Consider the following 25,029-nt stretch of genomic DNA (forward strand, 5'->3'; position numbering starts at 1 on the left):
CAAACTGTGGTTAGTTGGCACAGAACATTCCTGCACATTTTGTGTCAATGCTGTTTAATTTTTTTGTTAATAAAAACGTTTTCTTTTGAGAAATCCATGTATGACTCCTGGCTGCCTACCATGTTAGTCCCTCACAGATCTCTTAGAATAGTTGTTGAAGAAAATCGCTACTTAAAAAACTACTAAAGACTGCACCCAATAGCCTTCCTATGGCACAACACAGCCTGAAATGTTTTCTTATTCTAACTTCAGAGGGTTGACACTTGGCCCCAGCTGACTGTTGATTCAAAAGTATTGTCAAGCCAAGAGAGTCTGGCTACATCCAGAGAATGGATACCTCTTTCTCTCTCCCTCAACAACACCAAAGCAGCTGTTTACACATGCATCCAGTGGAGCTGCTCTGTGTAACAAAAGGAGACCGCTTGCAGTGAGCAGCTGCCAGGTAAGCATGTCTGTAACTGTCTACATTTAACAGAGAGCTGTGCTGAAAACAATTCTCTGCTCATGCTGTAAAACCTATCCCTGGATGAACCAAGAAAGAAAACGATAAAACCTCTAATTACACTGCAAAACATAACTGGAGCCCACTAAAGTATAGTAAAAATGTGTGTCTCAGCCCCCAAGAGTTTTGCTTTTTCAGTGTATAAAAAGCTCTAGAGCTAATCGAGGTTAATAATTGGAGTCAGCAGAGGTGAGGAGACATTATGGGGCATTTTCCTCCAGGTTTTGGTCTGCAGCACAAACAAATCCACTTGTGTTTTTAATTAGCTTCAAACTTAGCTTCCTCTGAGTGATTTGTTATATGGCATCATTTTCATGTTGCCTCCAAACACTGGCACAGTAGAGCACACAAACACTGGTTGTAGTGGAGAATTTCCCAGAACAATTTCCTTCTGCTTAAAGTAGAAATAATGTCTGGACAGATTCCACTGGGAATACTAGCCTGCAAATGGTCAACATTTACAGTTGTTTTCCCATGCGGTTTTCCATGAGAAAAGAAAAAGGCGATGTGTACATTTTTCATAGGTTGAATAATGAGACAAGTTTCAGCTTCTGTAGCACATCAATAAGTCATGGGAAGACAAGAGAGAAAGGCGGAAACACAGGTGTGTGAATGTAATGCATTGTGTGTTAATATCATGGTTAATAGCTTGAGTGGGAGTGTGTGTTTTGAATAACCGGTTTGTTTTGGTTTTTAGAATAGACTTTACTAATGGCTCTCAAAGTATATCTTTCACCAAAGGTCCAGCAGGTTATTCTAAGAGGCCTCCTGCAAAATGAAAACACAGATTGAAATGAAAGAGGATGCATAATGATATTTAGAGTGTGATAAGATAGCCTACTAAACATCTAAGGACAGTAGAGTTTTCAAAAGAGTTTCTATCCTGTGTATGGTAATATCCTACAACCCTATGCATCTTTAACCCCAGCCCATAGTGTCCCTTTGTTTGTTATTGACAGTTGCTCAATAAACCGCCATCCCTGCTCGCTGTGTCACGGTGCCTCGGGGTGTGTTACCTTGCCCGGGCAGATTCCACCTCAACCTCAGCCGTCAATGCCATGGGAGAAAAAAAAATACTTCCAAAGCTGAATTCACTATGCATCTATGTGGCGAACTCCAAGAGTAAGCCCTGTTATTTTCTCATTTTGAACCGCACTAAATATTAATAGTGTCGTGCGGTGCAGACTCCCCTGTCCTGTGCAAGGAGGGACAGGTTACCTCACACAGGCGGCGGCATTGAAAGGCTTTATTCTGAATGAGGGTTTTTGCAGAAGGCTGCATTTGCATTCCCGAGACAACCCAGAAGGCAGGAGAAACACGGTTATCATGGTAAGATCTCACTCTGTCTCTGGTGACGTGTCTGTAAATATGTGAACTGGGACTCGTGGGCTTTTCGGTCGATAGGGCCTCTGTTTGTGTTGGTGTAATGGAGAGCAGTGTGCGTAGAAACCTTGACATCCATCGGGATTACATGGGCTGTCAAAAAGCTTTTCATATAAGATTAGCGAGGGGGGTAATAGGCTACTATCCCTACAATTTGATTTCAAGTGTATTTCTGTTTTGGACATAGTTATAGGTGTTAAGAAAACATAAATCTCCCATAACAATGTAGGCTAAAACCGTTAAATGTCAAACATAACAAGCAAGTATGATTATTATTTGTTTGAAACCCCCATAATTACCAGTGCCACTCCCACACCTAAAGGCACTCGGTAATGTGCCATATAGATAGTGAAAAAAGTAAGACCGAAAAAAGTTTAATTTATTTCATTAAAATTAACAGTTGGAATCATCTCTATTTACATGGACACAAATCTTTTAATGGGTTAAATTCCTAGACTAAGTTGCATGGAAAGACTGAATATAGCTGCCCGCCAAGTGAAACAAGGGCTCACAGGTTTGGAAAACCGAACAAACTATATTCAACAGGCTTTGAAACCCACACACTGACTGCGTCATTTCCCCTGGAAAATGTGTTTGGACCACACGGCCTCTTGCTGCCTTCCATGGCTGACAAAAATGTAGGAATTTTGACAACACACATTCGAACTGAAAGAGGTGCTTCAGAAAATAAAGTCAGCAGTGACACACACTACTATGCATCTCACTTTTAAACGGCAGTGTTCAAACCTGTTTATTCATGCCATTGGATAAATATCCGACACAATGATGCTTTTTTCGACCACTTTGGAGAAGTCACAAGCTGGTTACTATTAAATGGTTTCCAATAATCTGTATTTATGGCCTACAGATTTGTTTGCTACAAGGTCAAATTTGGACTCACTGAGGTTTAGCAATGTCTCACATATTTGACAGCCACATGATACGTTGATACTTGAGGAGCGTAGCTGATGTGTTAACATTAGAGTTTACCTGTACACACATGTTTGATTTCTGTGTAAATAATCAGAATTACTAATCCAATTTATATGACTTTACTGTATTAGATTAATGAAGTGAATGTGTATTAATTGGAAAAGGTACAGCCACTTGTTATGTTTTTAATGTTTTGTTGTAATGGAGTGAGGCTGTGCCACTACTATAATATGTGTACAGAGACATTGAGACACACAATACTAGTTATGTAATGAGAGTAACACTATATATGAATTGCACACACAGACAAACAACATATGTAATTTGTCTTTGAAACAAAACATATATTTGAAAAGTTGGGAGTTGGCCAAAAATGACCAAAATTACAGGAGTCAACCAAAACTAAACTATGCCACATCCAATTTTAAATACATAACACGGGAGAAAAAAGAATTCATCGTAATTACTCTTGACCTTGTGACCCCTCTAAAGATAAAAAAAAACATTTAGGAAAAAACATTTAATAAGAAAAAAAAACACCTTCAGAAATATTGAAAGTAAAATAACAATATATGCCATACAAACTATAGATTCTTAAATTATTCGAGTTTCAAGATCTATCACTTTAAACGTAATGTGTAGGCCTATGTTGCATGTTACTGATATGGTGTTTTATGGCTGTGCTTATTTTAACTACTGCTAAAAAAATAAATTCCATTCTAGTAGTTTGTCACAAAAAATGTAATTTAAATTCAACTAATAGTTTTCACTGGATATGAGTGATATTAGCTATTCTAATCGGAAAGGAACTGCTCATTAAAGCTCTGCAATAGAGTAAAAATTACAACATGTGCCTCTCTTATGTAGTGTAGTTGTTTATAAGGTGCATACAATGAAAATGATTGAGTAGAGGAGGCTATCTCTTGTACTTTGATAAACAATTTCAGTATATTTCCCCCTTATGTGTTTTCAAGCTAGATGTAAGCACAGGCTATTGAAGCAGCCCCACTGTAGACGTAGTTAAACGTTTTAAGATTAGTTTTAACTTGGAGGGTAAAATGTTATTAAAATACATTTAGTGTATCCAGATTAAGTCATTAGGATAATAAAAACTCCGGTCAGACCACCTGATGAATAACCAGCTTCATATATTGACACAACATTTTACGACGGGCACTTGAATGCGTCGTTTTACCACTAGTCTGCGTGCACTCCGCTGCAGGGGCAGAACTTTTACAACGCCAATATCTACGATGCCACAGTTTGCCCTGTTGTGGATGCTTCACTGGATGCAAGGAGGACTTATCACAACATGCTCATCAGTTAGACATGCAGCTTAGCGCAGCTCTGTTCCTCTACAAACTTACAGCGCTTTATATTTTGAGGGGGGACCAAACATTTTCTTCTGTGTCTTATTAAGGGTGAGTTGAACTTGAAACTACTGCCAAAAGGAATTGCTAAAAGTAAAAGAGTTAACGATGGATCTATAACTTTGCTTACGGAGGATATCTTTTGTTTGGTCATGTTCTGCTTTTTAACACTGTAGTTGTTTTTCCTGGTGGAATGATTTTGTTTTTGTTTTATGCTCTTTAGGAGTTTTTGTTCTAAACCATAATCATGTTCACATCCTACATAAAGAATCTGAATGATATGGTATTTTCTACGGTAAGCTTACAGGTTATAAGCACTGCATGTATTTGCTATGCTGAGAGATGCATGGCCCTACTAAAAAATGTCTGTGGGAAACTTCTACTTATATTTACTTTATATCCCAATCCTGCCTTCCCTTCCTTTGTTCATAGGCAAGTTTAACATGTTTGCACTACCACGTGTTAATACTGTCAGCTCCACTAAAGTTTGCGCATATTTATTGAAAATATGCATGTCTATTAACTATCACTGTATGTGTATTCAGACATTTATGTGAGTTATTCTCTGCCTTTTATTTAGTCTGAGAGCCCTGAGGAGCAGCAGAGCACCGGGGTCTTGGGCCGTATCGGGAGCTGGCTCTCTCCATGGAAGGGAAATGGTCCGAAGAGTCCCACTGGAAATGCCTCCCCAACTAGCGACCAGGCTCCTAAGTCAGAGGGAGAAGAGGAGAGTGAGCGGCCTGTGAGACTCCGGGCAAAGAATCAAGAGTGGGAGGAGGAGAAGGAACAGAGCTCCAATCCCAATCCACTCTTTCTCTCCAGAGACATTTCCCCCTATGAAGAACGGAACGCCGCACAGTCTGCCCACAGAGACCGCTTTATTGTAAGCAGCACTGAGACAGCAGAAGGAGGTTCAAAAAAGGAGGAGTTTGTGGAGTACAGGCAGGAGAGAAAAGGGCAGAGGGAGGAGAGAAGCAACCGTTCTTCAGAGAGCGGGAATCCTGAGAAGAATGCCCGTCATCTGACACATCTCTCTTCCTCTTCTAAGCAGGGAGTGGTCCGGGACTCTGATCGAGCCCACACCCAGCCACAGGCCCATGTAGGCAGGAAGCTCCATGTGTACCTGGAGGATACCGAGGTGACTCACAGTGGCAAAGAGACCTGTGCTGGACAGGAAATTGTACGCACCGAAGTTACAAAAAAGGACATAACAATCATCCGAAAGGGGCCGTCATCATCAAGTTTTGATTTGAACTCGAGTTCAAAAAGTGAAGAGATCAGAAGGACAAATGTGAATCCTGCTAAAGGTGCAGATAGTTATTACAGTGCCTTAGTGGGAGTGTCACTGAAATCACCTAAAGACTCACAGTCAGAAGCTGAATCTGAAGAACAAACAGAGGCCAACAGAATGGGGCGTAAAAACGCAGCCAGAAAGAAATTAAGACAGAACTCTCAGGGGAATGAAGGGAACACCCCCCAGGAAAACATGCCTCCCACTGCCCTCCCCGTCCCAGAGGGAATCTTTACATCAGATAACTCATTGACCACTCCTCAGGGCAAAGGTGCAGAGACTCACATGGGAGAATCATCTGTAAACTCCTCCTCCTCCCAGCCCAACCCCACCACTCAGGCTTCACCTGAAGGCACGGAGAGTGAGACTTCCTGCCCTGACGCCGTCAAGCAGTTTGACAACTTCCAGGACTCAAACTCAGTCATTGCCGCCAGTCTGGCATGTGTGGCAAATAGGGGCTCAGACATGGAGGACGACGACAGTCTTTACAGAGTTGAAAGGAAGACAGAGACACCAGAGTCCAAACGCAGGAGTTTAAAGGTCTCTCGAAGTGAGGTGAAGCTTTTTACAAAAAATGTGCCTTTGGAGAAGAGTCCAGCAGGAGGCACCGACGAATTTAAGACAGCGGTAAAGAAAACCAAAGATGGAGAAAAAGATAAGCCCAACACAGAGACTGACGGCAGGTAAGTCTTTACCCTGAATGTGATCTGTGTATAGTATGTGAAACAATGACTCAACACAGTGGCATACACTGCAGGGTATATGGAATGGTCTTCAAATTATATATTAACTTGAAAAAAATATATATATTTGTTAAGAATAATTGTTAGTGCACTAGTATTGTACCTCCAACATTAGCAGCTAACCTGTAAGGTGTTTGCCTTACATGACATTGCTTTCAAAAGAATGTGTGCTATGGGTGGAATATTACAGGTCTCTCCACAGTGAAACAAAAGTGTGCGTCATAAAACAAAGTGCTGCTCTGTTCTTTAAGAGTGTAATTGTAAAGCAAAGAAAATATGGAAAAATAGCTCAGCTTTAACTCAAGAAATCCCCCAGTCATTAGTATAACATTTGTCCATGACAGAAGACAGGGTGTGTTTATATAAATATGAGTTAAAATAAACTTCCTAAGTTTAAAATGTTGCAAAAATAAAACATATGTCTGAATTCAAACCTTAATCTCTTATCCTACACAGACAACACCAGCTGAAGAAAATCGATGAGGAGCCTAAGCCAGCCACTGGCCGCATTGCGGGTAAAATCAACCTCTTTGAGCGCCCGGCAGCGAGGGTCAACAAGCAGACCTTCCAAAGCCAGAGGAGTGCTGATGTCTCTCCAGTTAGAAAACCCACAGAGAAGATGAAAGAGGAATTTGTCTCGTTAGAGAAGAGGTCAAAATCTGCTGAACGTTACGCGATGGCCATGTCCGGCACTGCACCGGCCGTCAGGGAGAAGCCAATGACGATCAAGGAGCGAGCGAGGAACTTCACAGAGGCGTCTAAATCCGATAACAGGCCCGCAGTGTCTCAAAAGCCAGCAATGACAGGAATGTCTCAAAGATCCTCGTCGTCTGTTGCAGCTGCTGCAGCTGCTGCATCAACAAAACTGGACAATCAGGGTCAACTGGATACTAAGGAGCGAATACAGAAACAAAAGTCAGAGATAACATTAAAACCAGATGGACAGGATACCATTGCTGTAGATGTAAAGATTGCCATTCCTAAAGAGCAACCAACAGACTCTCGAATAAGCAACACAGTAGACTCGAAAACAGCAGTAAAGGGGATGAAATCCAACAGTCTGGAAACAGATCCAACTAAGGAGACTAGTGATTCTGCAGAACTGACCAATAGCATCAGCCCACAGTCCAAAAGCCCTACCAGAATGGGCTCCAGACCTAAAAGAAAAAAAGGTAGGGAACCAGACAGTCCCATCAGCCCAAATGGTGAAAACAAACCAGATTGCTCAACAAGTAAGGCAGAGCTCACCGGTAATAAACAACATCAGGTGGATGATACTGGCTCTAAGACACAGGAAGTCTCATTAGCATCTGAAAAAGCCCAAGGAAATACATCAAACAAACTATCTCTCTCTGATACCAAAGGAAAAGCTATTAAGAAGGAGATACTGGTGGTAGACGAACAAAAGGAAAGGTTAGCTGTCTCAGTAACAAATGAGAAAATGAATAAACTAGACAACAGACTGGAGGGATTGCCTGAACCATCTGTCAACAAAGATCAACCTGATAGTGCTGCTGGTCGCAGTGGAACAAAGACACCTATTGACCAGAGTCCCGTTATTTTACCCCGAAAGCAGGAACAGGCAGGGGAAAACAAGCTCTCATTCACACAGAGGAAAGAAAATGCCTCCAAGGACTGCAAAGAAACTTCAGCCTCCTCCCCCTCCTCACCTGTGGTTGAGCAACCTACTGAGAAGACTCGTTCAATGAAGCAAGGGCCACCTGTCGAACATCCCAAATTAGAAAAAGAATTGCCAACACAATCTGCATCTAAAAGTGAAGGAAAAGTAAAACTTCAGAATAAGAAAGACACAGGACAAAAACCACAACCCTTAAACAAGGACACAGAACTAATAAATCAGACTGTGAGTGAAGATGTGAGGAATTTAGAAAAGGTGGAGGGCGAAAAAAGAAATCAGACGGAGAAGAAAAACAAAGATACGCCCCAGCAGCTACCGCGTCCAGATAAAAATACCACAAAGGCCAAGGTTTCAGACAGCAGACAATTTATCTCTGGCACAAAGGAGAGTGCTGCAAGGGATGATGAAAGAATAAATGCTGAGATAAAAGATGAGAGAAAAGTCATAATAAAACCAGAAATGATGCAACCAGAACCAGTGTCTCCGTCCTCAGAGAAGACCGGTACATTATTAAACCTCCCTGCTCCAAAACATGTCATACACACAAAGAGTACACATCCAGAAGAAACTGCTGTTTGTGCTGTCACCCAGACTAATGAGGCTGTGAGTGTGACAAAGAGTGAGAAAGGGCCGTCAAAGAGGAGTCAGGCTTCATGTGTGCCCTCTGAGTTGCAAAAAGAGTCTCCAAAAGGTCCTGGAACAGAGACAGAGCCACAGCCTCATTCTGTATCTGTGGAAAAAACTGAAAATCTACCGGATGACTCATGTGCACATGGAGCTAATGATTCTGAGTTCTCCAGCTCAGAGTCTATTACCAAAGCAACAACAGCAGCTGAGAAATTGACTGTAAAAGCCGGGGATGGCCCTCCAGCGCTGATAGCTGCACAGACACTGTCAGAGAAAAAAGCATCTGTTAAAGAGCATACTCCAATTTCTCCATCTAAATCTGAGAGGAGCAAGGGAGCAGGGCGGGTTGATGGGAAAAGCAATTCAAATGCCATCTCAGTGCCTGCAGTAGTCAAAGTCTCAGGAGATGTGATAAAACCAGCTCGCCGCCAGCGTGAGGATTCCAAATCCACAGAGAGCACAAGTGATATTACTTCAGTCAAGGGCGCAAAGAAAATAGCACACGGCCCCTCGGATAGAGAGGCTTCCAGCTCCATAGTTAATGTGGCAGGGAACTCAGCTGAGAAAACACTGCACTCACAAAGCAATGACGTTTCGCTTGTTGCTAATGGAGATTATTCCCAGCAACTCAACACTGTCGGAAAGGAACTGGTCAATAACAAACCGAGTCCACAGGCTAATAAGCCGACCCCAGATACAACCCAGTGTTCTCCCATGAAGAAGCTCCATTTGCCACGGGGACTAAACAGAGACGATGCTTCAGCCCCGCAAGACGCCCCCTCTAGCTGGCTGGATGTGGACTTCCCCAAATGGAAGCTCAAAGTCCCAGTGCCCAAACTGAGCTACTCTGGTAGTGAGAGCAATCTGTTGGACACTTCTGGTGACCTAGATGAGGATGATTTCATTGAGAAAATCAATAATCTTTGCTCGCCGTTCTCTCTCCCGCCACGTAAACACAACGTACTACGGACCCCTCAACCGCCATTCGCCATGCCCGCCATCAGGGAGGACCGCCATGAGAAGACGTTTGACCCCGATGAGTTTAAGTTTGGTTTGAGGAAGAAGGATCAGTTTAGTGTAGACAAAACCCCAAGCTTCTTATCCAGGCTGCAGAACAAGGACACAAAATCTGGCATGAAGCCAGCCAGGGCAAGCTTGGCAGACAGGAGCATGCTGATGAGTAGCCTGGACACTCGCTCTCGCCTCAGGGACAAAGAGGACAACGATGAGGAGGATGTCAAGGAAGAGAAGGAGGAGCAGGTGAAGGTGAAGTCTCGCTTGGAGGGCAGCTGTGTTCTCAGCAGCCTTTCCTCCTCCATTTTCAGAGGGAAGAGGAATGGTGGTCAAACGCAGGTAGATGGAACCAGCTCTGGGGATGTGTCACCGAGCGAAGCCCCCCAGCTAAGCGCTCCACCTTTATCCCAGCCAAGTTCAACAGCTCCACTCAGAGATACACTGGCCCTGAGCAGCAGAGAGGAAGCCCAGGCTGTGGAGGCTGTGGTCGGTGACTCACGCCCTCCATTGCCCTCCTTTAACGACATCAAGCTGCCGGATTGTTTAGAGAAGTACCTCCCCCAAGAACCAGCAAAGCAAGGAATGGAGCAAGTCAAACCCGAGGTTAGTATTTCAGTTATTTTGACCAACTACTAATTATTTGGAACGTTAAAGAAGTAGTCATCATTACAGACTGATTTCAGAGACAACATGCATCTCACAAGTTGTTATAATTACTTTAACAATCAGAGTGTTTATTGTCTAATAAAAGGAACTACTCGTAGTACCAATTGTTCTGTTTTCACATGTCTGGAAAAAAGAAAAACACCTTTTCTTATTTGCAAGGAAGCACAGTAAAAACTCATTTTTCTCCAATACTTCTTGGTCTATCATCAGGTTATTGGGAAAATGCCAACCCCAGCCCCTGGAGATGAAGCAGACTGGGCAGTGAAACTTCCCCATGCTGTGCCTCCATTTTCTCCGGGGATTCCTCCAATCACACCCCCTACACTGCCGACAATCCCTGCTGAGCTGAAACAGCCTTCAGCTCAGCCAACTCTTAGTAGAAATGTAAGTGCATATGCGACATACAAACTGTTAAACAATGTATAATAGTTTTGTTTTTTAAGGTTTATTAAAGCTGAACATTTCTTAGAAGTTTATGCATATGAGTTTAATCTTCTTGGTGCAGTGGGATGTGAGCTAGAAATTATTCATAATCCTTTTGTTCCTTAGAGCTGCATTTGCATTTTATGGAAAAATCCAGCAGTTTTATTTTAAACCCTATTTGCATTCTTTTATTTTCATTAGTAGGAAGTCTCTCCATTCACACTTCTTTTTGTCTTTTTAGTCCATGAAAATTATGTGGGATGCAACTTGTGATCATTTTGTTAATGCTTTTCTTAACTATTTCGAAATAGCTGGAAAGGTAATGTCAATGTATTCTAATTATAGGGAAGTGCGAACTATTAGTAAGAATAATTAGAAGTTTAACAATTGAACATGTTTGATTTCAAATCTTAATGACCAAATAACCTAGCCTAAACCTTTCCAAATCTTTCCAAAAACTATGATATTAAATAGCTATAAAATAAAGTGCTTCCATATATTTTTGATGAATCTGCCAATCAATCATGTATATGTTTAGCCAATTAAGTTTCAACAAAGTGATAATTATGGTTTTCAAAAAGTCTAAATGTACTGCCCAGCAGTCCAAAACCCAAAGTTATTCAGTTCAATATCAAAGAAGATAAAGAAAACAATCAAATTATCACTGTTGTAAAGCTAGAGTTAACGCCATTTGTACAGTAGCTTCTAAACTCTCAACTTGGCCTTTTTGCGAGCGTGCTGCATTGAGCAACACTTTAATTCCTGCTGGCTTTGCTCCACAGTGTTGTGCTTGAATGCAAATTTGAACAGTCTCCATGGACCCACTGTGTCCCTGGAAGTAAACTAAAAGGTCAAGACATTCAACAGGCACAGAACTTGCTGCACAAACAAATGCACAATAGCTTTTCTAGCACTTTGTAGGTGTTTTCCATGGTCTGCACTGCAGTCTATGTTGCAATAAAAATCCTGTATTTTTGCGTTCCAGATACGAACCGTCAAAGGATTTCACAAGCGCCCTGGAAAGGTACTGTATTCCCAGCTTTGCCCACATACAATAGAAACAAAATGGAGAGAGGCATCTGCACAGACAACTCTTTGTTCTGTGAAAACATCTGCTTTTCATATGGTGTTCTTGGGGGTAAACAAAGTATTAAAACAAACAGTCAAATGCAAATGCTCAGCTGGATGTGATTACAATCATGGAATTCAGTGCTGCCAAAGTGGTGCAACATTGTGGTTCTGTATTGTTGTAGAACTTCATACACTGAACCAAAATATAAACTCAACCCATTTTTCATGAGATGAACTCAAAGATCTAAAACATTATCAGCATGATTATTGCACAGGTGTGCCTTAGAATGGCCACAATAAAAGGCCACTCTGAAACGTGCATTTTTGCTTTATTGGGGGGGTCTGTGGGGTCCGAAAACCAGTCAGTATCTGGTGTGAGGGGTAGGGTTAGGGTAATGTTGTGAATCGAGTGGCCCATGGTGGTGGTGGGGTTATGGTATGGGCAGGCGTATGTTATGGACGACGAACACAGGCCACTCGATTCAGAACATTACCCTAACCCTAACCCTACCCCTCACACCAGATACTGACTGGTTTTCGGACCCCCCCAGACCCCCCCAATAAAGCAAAACTGCACGTTTCAGAGTGGCCTTTTATTGTGGCCAGCCTAAGGCACACCTGTGCAATAATCATGCTGTCTAATCAGCATCTTGATATGCCACACCTGTGAGGTGGGATGGATTATCTCGGCAAAGGAGAAGTGCTCACTATCACAGATTTTTTCAGATTTGTGAACAATATTTGAGAGAAATGGTTATTTTGTGTATATAGAAAATGTTTTAGATCTTTGAGTTCATCTCATGAAAAATGGGAGCAAAAACAAAAGTGTTGCGTTTATATTTTTGTTCAGTGTATATAAATTGGCGCTCAACAATTTCAGTTTAATGGCCACACATTGCTTTAAATCAGTCTGCCTCCAGCTTTAGCTGTGCTGGGGATTCTCTGTCATGTCTGGTAAGACACTGCATGATAACATTTTAGATTTGAAAGCTTCTAGAAAAAAAGTACAACAGTGATATTGACTGTAGAGAAGTCTCGAGAGAAACCAGTTTCTGTGCTACATTATTCACAAACTTCATTACATGTTACTTATTAGACGCTTTTATCCAAAGCGACTTACATACTCAATACTGTGGGCAATCCCCAGGAGCAATTTGGGGTGAAGTGTCTTGCCCAGGGACACAACGACATGCTGACTGCAGTGGGGTTTGAACCTGTGACCCCCTGACCCCAACACCAAGGCTGTAACCACTGCGCCACACGCCTCCCTTTAACTTCAATAGTCTGTTGGCCAATGAAATATGGATGACTTTTATTAGTAAAGCGATGTATTACATTTCCAATACACCCTGTTGCGTTAAGTAGATGTGTGCCTGTTTGGTGTAGATAGAAACATTAAGATGTTTTTACTGCAGCTTAAAAGAGAATCAAAGCAACTGCTCTCAGGTATTTCTCAGCACTCTGTGAGTCATAATTTGATGTGATGGCATTGCATGTGTTTTTTGACACTATCCTTCATGTGTCCACACAGATGGTGTTGTTTGAGAAAGCTCAGTTCAGTGGCCAGGCCCATGAGATCTTCGGGGATGTAGCAGATGCTACGTCTCTGCGGCTCTCACCTCTCGTCTCTGTGATGGTTGTTAGAGGATGGTGAGTATCTTCATTCAACTGGAACCTTCAGACGATGAAAAATAAATGAGCACTGAAGTCTAATTCTAATTAGTGTCAAGTGGAATTGGGAACCAGAGTAGCCCGTTACATAATTTCTTGCATATTTATATATTTGAATAGCCTCTGCAGCTAAGAAGTGCATATGTGTTCATTAGTTGATGACCTCATGGGCTCTGTCCAAAGGAAACACAATCCTCCATCTAGCACCTCTAAAGACCTCCAATTCATTAATTATCTTGTTCAGCCAATACATATCCCAGAGTGTAAAATCAACATGTTGTAGTTTAGAAGGATTATGTGCAAGGGTTGCCAGGCAACCAGTGGAGACCTCAGGAAGTTGTTGTGCCGGCCAAAAATTGACATTTTTGCACACATCAAAATAACAAGCTACAAGATGTTAATTGTTGAGCTTAAGAGGTGCTTGTAGGAAGGTTTCTTATTTATTTTCATCTTTGAACAGAGCCAGGCTGTTTCCCTCTGCTTCCAGTCTTTATGATAAGCTGGGCTCATGATTTATTAGACAGATATGAGAGTAGTGTTGATATTATGGGTTTATCCCAATGAATAAAAATGTCTATATATATATATATATATATATATATATATTATCTTATCTAACGTTTGAAAAGAAAACTGACACAGTGATAATATGTGTATTAATAGATCACATTTCTAGCTTAATCTCAACATATTTAATACAATTATTCAAACAAAACAGAAACCCATGCAAGCACCCTATGTCTGTATGACATGCAAACATTAGGAACATGGCAGTCCACTGATAGAGGATCAAGTGCAAAATGCATGTATACAATCATATAATTTAGTAAGATATGGGTAAAGCAGGTGAAATTTAGTAAAGGAAATTACCACATGTATAAACAAATAAGATGAAAATATAAGAGATGATCCCACATGTATATTCCCCAACATGTTAAAGTATGTATTGGTTTATCTGCCATGAACATGTTTCCTTGTCCTTGCTATTTCTTCCCCAACAATTCCCTGTTTCTGGCTATATGAGAACACATTCTTGTTTTCACGACAGCTGGGTTCTCTATGAGAAGCCTGACTTCCAGGGACGCTGCATCGCCTTAGAAGAGGGAGGCATTGAATTGACAAACATGTGGGCAGAGCCGGGTCCGGAGACAGAGCCAGAGAACCTTCCTCCAATGCAAATGGGCTCCATTCGACTGGCTGTCCGGGTGAGCGATCAGCCTGAATACGTCTGCTTAATTTGGCCTTCAGTGTTACATTATCATCCCGTCCAATGGCCCTCTTTAAAACACAGCTAGTATGTGATATTGCTTTATGGATATTCAGTCGATACCTCTGCTAGAACAGAATAAGCGGGCCTAGTTAAGGTTTTATTTGCTCACATAGGAATGATTTAAGGACCAGAATTGGCCACTGCTGACAATCACTGTGCTTGTTTCCCCTCTCTCTGTAGGATTACAGCCTGCCACATATTGATCTGTTTACTGAACCAGAGGGCCATGGCAGAGTAACACCTTACCATGATGACACAATAGAAACGGGGGCTTTTGGCGTCCCACTGAGCACCGCTTCCATCCAAGTGCACTCTGGAGTGTAAGTGTGACTGTTGTTGCAAAACAATCATTCAAACCTTTGCCATTTAGTGGTATCAAAGTGTATGTGACTTTAAGGACGGGCCAACAAAATCAAATCCTCAGCAAGACACATAGTCTTCTAATTATAGTTGATCAGTGGATAGGCAATGCAGTACATTAAGCCGCTTAAGAACAACACTTCATTGCTTTGTAGCAGCAGAGCATACAAGTGAAGCTAATGAGAAAACCCCAGCGCTCTGCAATGATATTTACTGTATATTGCTAATGACCACCACAACCTCATCTGTGCTCAGTGTAAGGTTGTAAAGTTTGAGGTTGCTTTGAATTATAGCTGAGAGTTAATAATCATTACTAGCTTCTTCAGTCGTTAGCATTGTCTTTAGTTTGACTCTCATAAGTTTGCCTCCCCTGGAATGTCTGTCTTGTTTATGCATGTCAGAAAATAGAGAAAGTGGGTGTGGGGGAGTTGGAAAGCAGAGTGGATAGGTGTGGAGAGAATTTGGTTAAGAGAGGAATGTTTTTCCACATCAGAGGTGTCTGCATTCTGGAAATGGTGTGCCCTTCTTATGAGGAATTGTAGGACTGCTTATGTTTTTCACATAGCTATTTTTGTGGTTTTACCTTGGCACCTTTGTCTCAGTTTTGAGATTGTTGACAAAACTAATTGCTGTCAAATGCCAGGCTCAGCAACAAATAGTAATGCTTCAGCAGAACCCCCCTAAAGTGTTTCCAGATGGATCAAATGTTCAACAGATGTAGTGCACCAAGTTCAGTTGAGTTCAAACTGACTCATTGTCTCCTTTCAGTGCCATGAGGTTGGCATCATTTCTTGGTATCACTTCCTTAGCACTGAATAAGCTGGGTTTTCTTTTTTTGCTACCAAATGCTCATATGTGGGGGTTGGTAGGAGGCATTGTGTTGCTCAACATAATGGATCAAAAAGCCAGAGGTGGGGGCAACAATCCAACAAAGGCTGCCGATGATAAAAAGTGAAAGAAGATTCTTTATGGGTATGCCATTCCCGAGATATTTATTTATTCCATAACAAATAGCTTTTGTTCTCTGCGTTTTTTTTTATTCATCTCTGACGTAAATGTGAAATACCTAATTGAAACACTGCCCTGAGTTAATAACACTAAATGTACTGAGAAAAGTAGCCAACACCTCCTGTAACTGCTGAATTCCATGAGAGAAAACAGTTTATAACATGTATGGCTTTTAGAAAAGCAACAAGACAAGCAAGGTCATGAATCACTTTGCTTTTAAAACCCCCAAGAAGCAAATTAGGCACTCTATGGAGAGACCTTTTCACTTAATGCTTAATTCACATGCGATGTGGGTGTCGCTCTGTCCTTCAGGTGGCTGCTGTTCAGTGACCCAGGCTTTCAGGGAATGATCGCTGTGCTGGAGCCGGGAGCATACCCGGTCCCTGAGACCTGGGGCTTCCCATCACCCTTTGTTGGATCTCTTAGGCCACTTAAAATGGTTTGTATTTATCTAATATCTTATGTCATATTTTCTTTGTTTTTTTTCACTGCTGCATTGGGTAGAGCTCAAGTACTGTTTTATCAAGCAATCAGGGTAGGCTTTATAAGCTCTGTCTTATGCTGACAGCCATTATTTCGACCAGAGAATATTATTTGATTTTGTTTTATTTTCAATTCATTCATGTTCCCCTCTGTATGGAATGTGACCATGAAAGTCTCACAGCATTTTATCTAGTACCAAAAAAATGTGTCCAATACTTTGGTTTATGAGCAAGTACCTTGTGACATTCCTCAGCTGTAACTTGTGTTTAGTGCTCTTTAACACAGTTTGGCTTCGATTAGGCACATAACTAAGATGGTGAACACTTTGATCCTTAGTGAGGTAATGGTTTTTGGAGCCAAGTCAGAACGTATAAAAGTTAGCGCTGAGCTTCAGTGTGCAATGTTCAAAACAACAGATAAAGCCAGAAATCTAGGTGTAGTCATGGACTCTGACCTGAGTTTCAACAGTCACATTAAAACAGTTACTAAATCAGCCTACTATCACCTAAAGAATATATCTAGGATTAAAAGACTAATGTCACAGCAGGATTTGGAAAACCTTGTCCATGCTTTTATCTTCAGTAGACTCGACTACTGCAATGGTGTCTTCACAGGGTCTCACTAAAAAATCTATTAGGAAGCTGCAGCTGATTCAGAACGCCGCTGCTCGAGTCCTCACTAACACTAAGAAAGTGGATCACATCACTCCAGTTCTGAAGTCTTTACACTGGCTTCCTGTGTGTCAAAGAATAGATTTCAAAATACTGCTGCTGGTTTATAAAGCACTGAATGGTTTAGGCCCAAAATACATTTCTGACCTCCTGCTAAATTATGAACCATCCAGATCTCTCAGGTCTTCAGGGACTGGTCAGCTTTCTGTCCCCAGAGTCAGAACTAAACATGGAGAAGCAGCGTTCAGTTATTATGCTCCAAATATCTGGAACAAACTCCCAGAAACCTGCAGGTCCGCTGCAACTCTGAATACTTTTAAATCCAGGCTGAAGACTTTTCTTTTTGTCGCTGCTTTTAATTGAACTATTCATATCTTAAACTGCACTGTAACTTTTATCCATGTATTTTTTCTTTTAATGTTTATTTTATTAGCTTTTCTTTTTAATGACTGATTTTAAATGCCCTTTTCTTAATGTCTTTCATTTTTTGTAAAGCACTTTGAATTGCCTTGTGTTGAAAAGTGCTATATAAATAAACTTGCCTTGCCTAGTGATGTTTAGCATCTATTGTGAACATGTTAACATGCTAAAGTTAGCTGTGAAAGAGTTAAAGGTTTCCATCAGTGGTGCTTGCTAACACAATGAATATGCTACAATTAGCTTTCATGAACACACTGTTCTTAGTTCAGTAACCATTATGACCCCTTAGTGATGTTTGTGAATTGCGTCACTCCGGCATTGAACAAAAGCGTCAATGTTAGAATTAGCCCTAATTACCTTCCCACAGTGACAGACGTAAAGGTCAATATGTACGTTAATTCTTCTTCTTTTCTCCCTGTTCAGGTTTAGAATAATTGACATAACAGATCCATTTGCATACCGTACAATGTGTATTTAATGAGAGAAGAACATTCGTACTGATGTTGATGTCTCTGTTTCAGGGTGGTTTCAAAGTAGAGAATCCAAATGAAGTCAAGGTAGGATCATTTTACATATTACGTCTCTTGAGTGTTGTGTGCTTCGTGTAAATAAAATGTGATTTAAGATCTTTGAATTATCAACAAACCAAATGATGTTTAAGCTAAAACATGTTTATTTAAAAAGCCAATTTTTCTGTTGAGTTTTTCTTTCATGCTTTTTATTGCAGCAGACATTTTTAAACCTTATAATTAAAGGAAAACAGCCTTTTCTTAGACTCATCACTCTTTACAGTGATTCAACAATCATAGCAGAAAATCTTAAGTGCATGCATTGCTAAAGTTGTACTCACAATGTTAAGAAGCCAAATGGCGCTTTATTTAACGTCAGTCTGAACCAGAGCCAGATATTCATAAAAAATCAAACTGAAGCTTAAAATCTACATTCAGCAAAAAGCGTTATCTTTGTGGGTTTTGTATCCATGCAACAATCATCTTGGAACAAGTCTACAAAATGAATGCATGTGTAAAATACTGAAAGAACTGAAACACAAAAAAGTAAGTCGTCACAAGGACACAGATGAATGTAAGTGCAGATACAAATAATGAGTTTGGCCTTTTCTCTTTCGCAGGCTGTGGTGTTTGAGAAGCCTGGCCTTGAGGGCTCCTGTTTGGAAATTGACAGTGACGTTTTCAGCTTTTGTGAAAGTCAAGGAGACATTACTACAGATGGAGAAAACGTTGACTCAACACAACTGAAATCTATGGGTTCTCTAAAGATCATCGGAGGATTGTGAGTCTTCATACTTCACTCTCTGGGGTCAAGTAGTAATCTTGACTTGAAGGGTAGTTTATTCCGGGTTTTGTTGTTGCCAGCTTGTGAATTTAAGGTTATGTCATGCACTTACGATATGTATAAATACAGCTCTAACTAAAAACATGGCTGCTCTTCTCTCCTTCCAGCTGGGTTGGCTACAGCGAGCCTGGGTTTGAGGGCCAGCAGTTCATCCTGGAGGAGGGGGAGTACCTGGACTGCAGCGACTGGGGGGACTCAGAGCAGCTCCTGTCACTGAGACCAATACTGGGTGTAAGTACCATACTGAGCTTACTCACTATGAATCTTTGAGTGACTAAAGCTTATTATACACTAGTACGCAACAAAAAATAGCTGTGGTGTAGTGTTTACATGATGGTTCGACCACCCTGGGTGTGAACGCCAGAATACAAAATAAGGAAAGGTTTATTTTTCCCCTGAAGAAAGTGTATTCTTGTCGGAATGGAACATCGAAAACTTTCCATATAAACTGACACTTTTGACAGTGTACAGAAAACACAGGGTTAGGAAGCAGGGGCACAGCTAATAAATACCAGAGAAAACTCTGAGGATTACTAAACTTAGAGAAGTAATGCACAGAAACAGTAAACACAAGTAAATAAAATGTAGAAAGGCAATAAAGTTTTGTTTTTATGAGCCTGTGGTAAGGGAATAAACTCCATATTATTATTATTTGTGGGTAAACAGATTCTTTTGTTAAGCTTTACAGAAGTGGTTCTCTAACTGTGGAGCAGACTCTCCAGGCATCTCAGAGAATGGCACACATGTCTAAGGGGGGAAATCCTTAATTAGGTAGAATCATTAATTGAGTTAAATGAATGTGATCCATGTGGGCAAAGCATGACAATAGGGAACCTTTGCAATGTTATCATGATCCAGATTAATATTGTTATATACATTTCACAGCTGTGAAAAATGAATTTATTCTGACACATAATCAAGCAAATACAAAAATAAAGTCAAGAAATGATGATACATTTATCTTGCCCATGGTTCAGATAACTCAACCTTGTTTACTTTGAATTTTTCATTAGCGAAAGGAAACATCTCACACTCTTGACATTATTACTATTTTGATCTTCATGTTTGCATGGACTATGTTGTGATGTTCTTCTTCTCTCTACAGGATTTCATGTCTCCACACCTCAAAATGTTCAGCGACAGAGACTTCGGTAATCTGGGCGTCAACATTGACCTCTCAGTGCCTGTTATTAACATGGAGAACACAGGCTATGGTGTGAAGACGCAGTCAGTGGATGTCATCAGTGGAGTGTAAGTGACAAATATAATACTTAAACTACGTAAGCAGTAGGTAAATAAAAGGATAGTTCACAGCATAGTTGTTTCCCCTGTTAAAGTCAATCGGTGTCTGTGATAAATGATAGTTTAGTGCATGCTAGGAGATACATTTCTCCATTCAAACTGATAATTAGTTAGGCTGTAGTCCAAGTGAGGTTTTGTGCTGTTTGTTACCATTCTCTAAAGCTCAGGTGCATAGCGGTAAGGCTGCCGCACCCACGACAAGTCGAGACAGGCTACCTACTGTAGTTCAATAATGGTTTGTCTGCCACACCTCACTATCCGTCAGTGTAAGTCAGCTCTGGAGCATGCTGTCTCACACCCTTGCAGAGGAAATACATGTGAAATTCATGCTGGGTGTGGAGAAGGAGTTTCTAGACGACTGAACACTGTTAACAAGAAATGTCGTTCATATTCGGATTGTACTTTGTCTCAAAAAAGTAAAAGATCCAAGTAGTGGTGGTGTTCCATGGTTGTTTCCATTTCTGTTTCTTTATTCTATTAGCAGCGAAAATTGTTGTTAAGAGGCCTAAAATCAATAGTTCCTTTTTTAAGACATGGAAAGAAGGATTATACAAACATTAAAGGCAGAAGTAAACAAAAACCAGAAGCCAATCGGAAGGAATCATTACTCATATGAGAATAATGAAATGCAGAACATGCTGAGCACGGCTTCCCAAGGGAGAGGCTAACAAAATGGTGAATAATTATAATAAGAATGGAACATTTCGTTCCTCCTTTAGGAGGCAGGGCTCCTCCATATTGAAGGGTTATTCTCGCTGTGCTGCTAGCCTGTTATTACTGTAGACTGCACGGCCTCGCCCATGCCGTGCTGACGTCCTTCTGAGCCTGTGATTGGCCCAGCGTATTGTTTGAGCATTGCAGAGAGAGACTTGTATGTAGTTTAACACACAGATGCAGAAAACAAGCCCTGAAGCAGAAATACCTAAGGCGTTCACAACAAAAACACTCTCGCTCAGCCACCCAAGACATACCAGTTTCTCAGAGGGTACAAACAGTACATAAGTACTGAGATGCTATCATGTCGGAGGCCCTTATCAACTTGGACCTTGACCAAGACTTGTTTACAACCGTGTTGAAAGAACAACACTTTCTTTGACTGTGTCACACTGGGAAATCTTGCGGTTTTCTTTGATATTAACTGTGTACTTATCACACAGTGTATCTCTATACTAACTCTGAAATGTCAGTGAGAAATAAAAGGGTGCTTATGTTCCTCCTCCTTCTGTTTCCTCTCTCAGCTGGGTTCTGTTTGAGGAGCTGGGCTTTTGTGGGGAGAGCTTCGTCGTGGAGAAAGGCCTGTACGGATGCCCGGAGGACTGGGGGGGCGCTCAAACCCAGAGTTGCCTCAGCAATGCCTGTCCGGGTGGTAAGAGCAATGACTCAATTCAAAGTTGTAATCTTGTTGTTTTATTAGGCCCATGTTCAACCACTGCAGCGGCCTGTGTTTTTTATAGAAGCACAATTAGTTTCTTATAATCTGAGCTATTTTAATTTCAGCATTTATGATTCATTACTGCAGAAGTGCTTTATTCTCACTTCCCCTGGAATTCCTACTTTGGCCAACCAAATCCAATCATTGCATGTGACCAGTCACAATGCTCAGGCTTGTGGCCAAATCAAAGTTGGAAATGGAGAAAATGACATTTGTGATCATGAGTCACAAGCAGAGCAAAATTAGTTAATCTGTGCACAGAGGGAAAATGTGTCATAAGACTTAAAGTGAAAACATCTTGATGTATCAAAGTGAGTCATCATGAGGCATTTCAAACTGAATGATTAACAACAGGCATTAAGATTTCAATAAATGTCTTCTTTTCATGGAATAATTCACCCACACAATGTTTTATCCGTTAATTTGTTTGACAGTTACTCACCCCGTGTTTCAAATGAACAACAATCTTTTTTATATGCAAATTAACCCGGTTGATTGCTTTCTACTGTGTTGTTTTGTGTATGTAAATGTGATGAAAGCTTTTGTTTCATTTCAGGATGACTATGATAATGCAGCCAAGTTTAAGGTATGTGATTTAAAAGGACGATAAAACACAGGCTGAGATGGTGGATAGACACTTTATCTGATGATGTGTGACACTCTCTGTGCTTTTGTCTCTCTGTGGGTCTCAGGTGCAGCTTTACTCTGATCCAGGCTTTGAAGGCTCTGTCCTCCCTCTGGAAGACAGCGCGGCCTCCCTGCAGGACGGCGTGTCTGTGTCCTCTTGTAAAGTCCTGGCTGGAAGGTGAGAACTACTGCGCACTATGAATAAAATATCACTCTGCAGTTATTGTGAGTCATGATATAAGTTGGTACTTAAATGACTGCGCCATTCTGCAAAATCTGATTGCATTTCCCAAAGGTGAATCATACCAACGTAGCTTCATACCGCTCAGATACCAACATGTCTCTGTGGCTCAGTATCTGCTACAGGCTGTCTCTGCTCCACTTCCAAAAATATGTCTCTTATGGCTGCAGCCTGCTATGTACTGCACATCTTAAGCTGCAGTGTCAATATCAATTTGATATATTGCTAAATGTGTGAACACAGCTGTTCCCATCTTCAAGCATGACTAATCTAGCATATGCATATTGGCATTTGAATGTAATATATCAACCCAGTCTCACGGCATTTCGTGTTCCCCAACACGATTTGCCCCTTTTTTTCGTGTTGCACAGCACGATTTTTTTTCGTGTTGCACAGCACGATTTTAAAAGCAATGTATTTCTATTGCCTGCAGCACGTCTTTTTCTCCGGTCGGGTCGAGGAAGACCGGAAACTGTGTGGTTCATAAAAACATGTTCTTACTCAATATCAAGCCACAGTTATTGCTTTTATTTTAAATCGTATAATTTCGGACTTTTGTTGCCGTCTGTGAGGAAAATAAATGGGGCTCAGAGCCTCAGAATACGGAAATCTGTATTCTTTAAATATTTGTTTCCTTCTAATTTGTTATTCTTTTCAAAATAACACACTGTTATTTACTCACCAATAACACACAATTATCCTTGCTTTTATTTATTGGTTTAATTCCATAATCTCGGGCTTTTTTGGCGTCCGTCAGGAACTGAATTTCAAAATAAAATATCCGGAAACAGGCGTAGGCCTATAAGGGACATTTCGAGCGTCATTGCGATTGTCAACCTTTCTGAGTTTAGGATGGCCGAAGACACTACACTACCCATAATCCCCAGTTATCGTTTAGGACTACAGTCCCCCGCAAGGTTACGCAGAGCGTCAAACAGCTGTGTGAAATGGAACGAAACCACGACAGACTATCCAAAACTGGAATCGAACGCCCCCCCCAGAACTACACATGCTGGATGCTGGCTATTGTGTTTCGCCAAATGTTCTATGGGACGTCTCTACTGAACGTTTTCGTTTTTTCCCACAATTAGAAGTTGCCAGTATTAAACACATTGGCGTTATCAAATGTAAAACTATTATATATTATTTATTATAATTAATAAATGGGTGAAAATCGCTATATATACCCACATGACAGCTCATTGTCACTTTGTAATTCTACTCCACTACAATTCAGAGGTTAACCTGGTATTTTTACTCCACTGCATTTATTTGAGTTACTTTGCAGATTCTGATTAATTATGTGAAATATAAACAACCCTTAAATCAGACTTTAGTTACACCTGAGTAAAATTCAGGTAAGGTGATTGTCAAGTGCCAACAATCAGGAGAGATATTTGATAGTTGGTGCTTGAGAAGACTAAACATGTATCTGCAATTGACATGAATGGAAACGAGTAATAAAGTATATTCATTACTCGTTATTCTCTACTAATAGTTCATTAAAGACTGTATATTATGGCTATTTTGCACATCCCTTTCAAGATTTTCAAAGGTTTATTGACATATCATAATCACAACTACGGTGTAGTTATGCAATGAATGAAACACTTGGGTCACAGGTTCCTCAACAGTGCATTACAAGACATCTATCAATATGTGTGAACCTCCACCATTAAACTGTCATATTCTGCACATTTCTTATTCTATCTACATACATACGAGTATAATTCATATGTATAATATCAGTTAAAATAAGTGCTTCAACATAGTTAACATTGCAGGAAAGCAATATATTAGACGTTAAGTACTTTGTCAGGCTTAATATTTATGTGTTGATAGATACCCCCAACGTTTTTTTCTTATTTAAAAGAAGACCTTAATCTGTTATTTAATGTTTAAATAAAGGTTAATTCGTTTTTCTGTTTTGCACCTCCTCCTATTAATATCTTTGTACATGCTGCACTAAACTGTTTTATTGTAGAGATCACTTTATAGTATCTTCTTGATTTTTTATATTCTATATTTCTATATTTATACTTTCCCCCTATGAAAGTATGTACTCTTAATATTTTTTTAATCAAACACAATAATTCAATAACGTGCTTTAACCACTAGATGCACACAAGGTACACAAATGTTTTCCGGATTTCATATCATATAAACACCAAATCCCAGCAGGCATTGCGGCTAAAACATCCAATAAACGAGCTTAAAACCATAGCTGAGGATCTTGGGTAATGCCTATGTCCGGTTATTTTTATTTTGAAATTCAGTTCCTGACGGACGCCAAAAAAGCCAGAGATTATGGAATTAAACCAATAAATAAAATCAAGGATAATTGTGTGTTATTGGTGAGTAAATAACAGTGTGTTATTTTTGAAAAGAATAACAAATTAGAAGGAAAAAAATATTTAAAAAATACAGATTTCAGTATTCTGAGGCTCTGAGCCCCATTTATTTTCCTCACAGACGGCAACAAAAGTCCGAAATTATACGATTTAAAATAAAAGCAATAATTGTGGCTTG

The 25,029-nt window shown here is 40.5% G+C and overlaps 1 protein-coding gene and 1 long non-coding RNA gene across 2 annotated transcripts in view; one reads left to right on the forward strand and one right to left on the reverse strand.

Moving 5' to 3' along the window:
* Window positions 1-2,246: 2,246 nt before the first annotated feature.
* On the reverse strand, window positions 2,247-6,923 carry LOC117556214. The gene is made up of 2 exons (XR_004570512.1): window positions 6,657-6,923; window positions 2,247-4,895 (listed from the first exon to the last, which is right to left on the reverse strand). It is a non-coding gene; the product is annotated as an uncharacterized LOC117556214 (long non-coding RNA).
* LOC117556203 (beta/gamma crystallin domain-containing protein 1-like) overlaps window positions 4,421-25,029 on the forward strand; it is a 31,607-nt gene continuing 10,998 nt past the window's right edge. The window contains 17 exon segments of the mRNA XM_034231490.1: window positions 4,421-4,483; window positions 4,769-6,162; window positions 6,679-10,105; window positions 10,379-10,552; window positions 11,577-11,615; window positions 13,194-13,312; window positions 14,382-14,538; window positions 14,784-14,923; window positions 16,284-16,410; window positions 18,067-18,102; window positions 18,675-18,835; window positions 19,006-19,129; window positions 20,004-20,149; window positions 21,439-21,520; window positions 21,522-21,566; window positions 22,189-22,218; window positions 22,325-22,437. Of these exon segments, the coding sequence (XP_034087381.1) occupies window positions 4,436-4,483; window positions 4,769-6,162; window positions 6,679-10,105; window positions 10,379-10,552; window positions 11,577-11,615; window positions 13,194-13,312; window positions 14,382-14,538; window positions 14,784-14,923; window positions 16,284-16,410; window positions 18,067-18,102; window positions 18,675-18,835; window positions 19,006-19,129; window positions 20,004-20,149; window positions 21,439-21,520; window positions 21,522-21,566; window positions 22,189-22,218; window positions 22,325-22,437 (6,362 nt within the window). The 5' untranslated portion in view covers window positions 4,421-4,435.

Source organism: Gymnodraco acuticeps, unplaced genomic scaffold (assembly GCF_902827175.1).
Source record: "Gymnodraco acuticeps unplaced genomic scaffold, fGymAcu1.1, whole genome shotgun sequence".
Taxonomy (NCBI): domain Eukaryota; kingdom Metazoa; phylum Chordata; class Actinopteri; order Perciformes; family Bathydraconidae; genus Gymnodraco; species Gymnodraco acuticeps.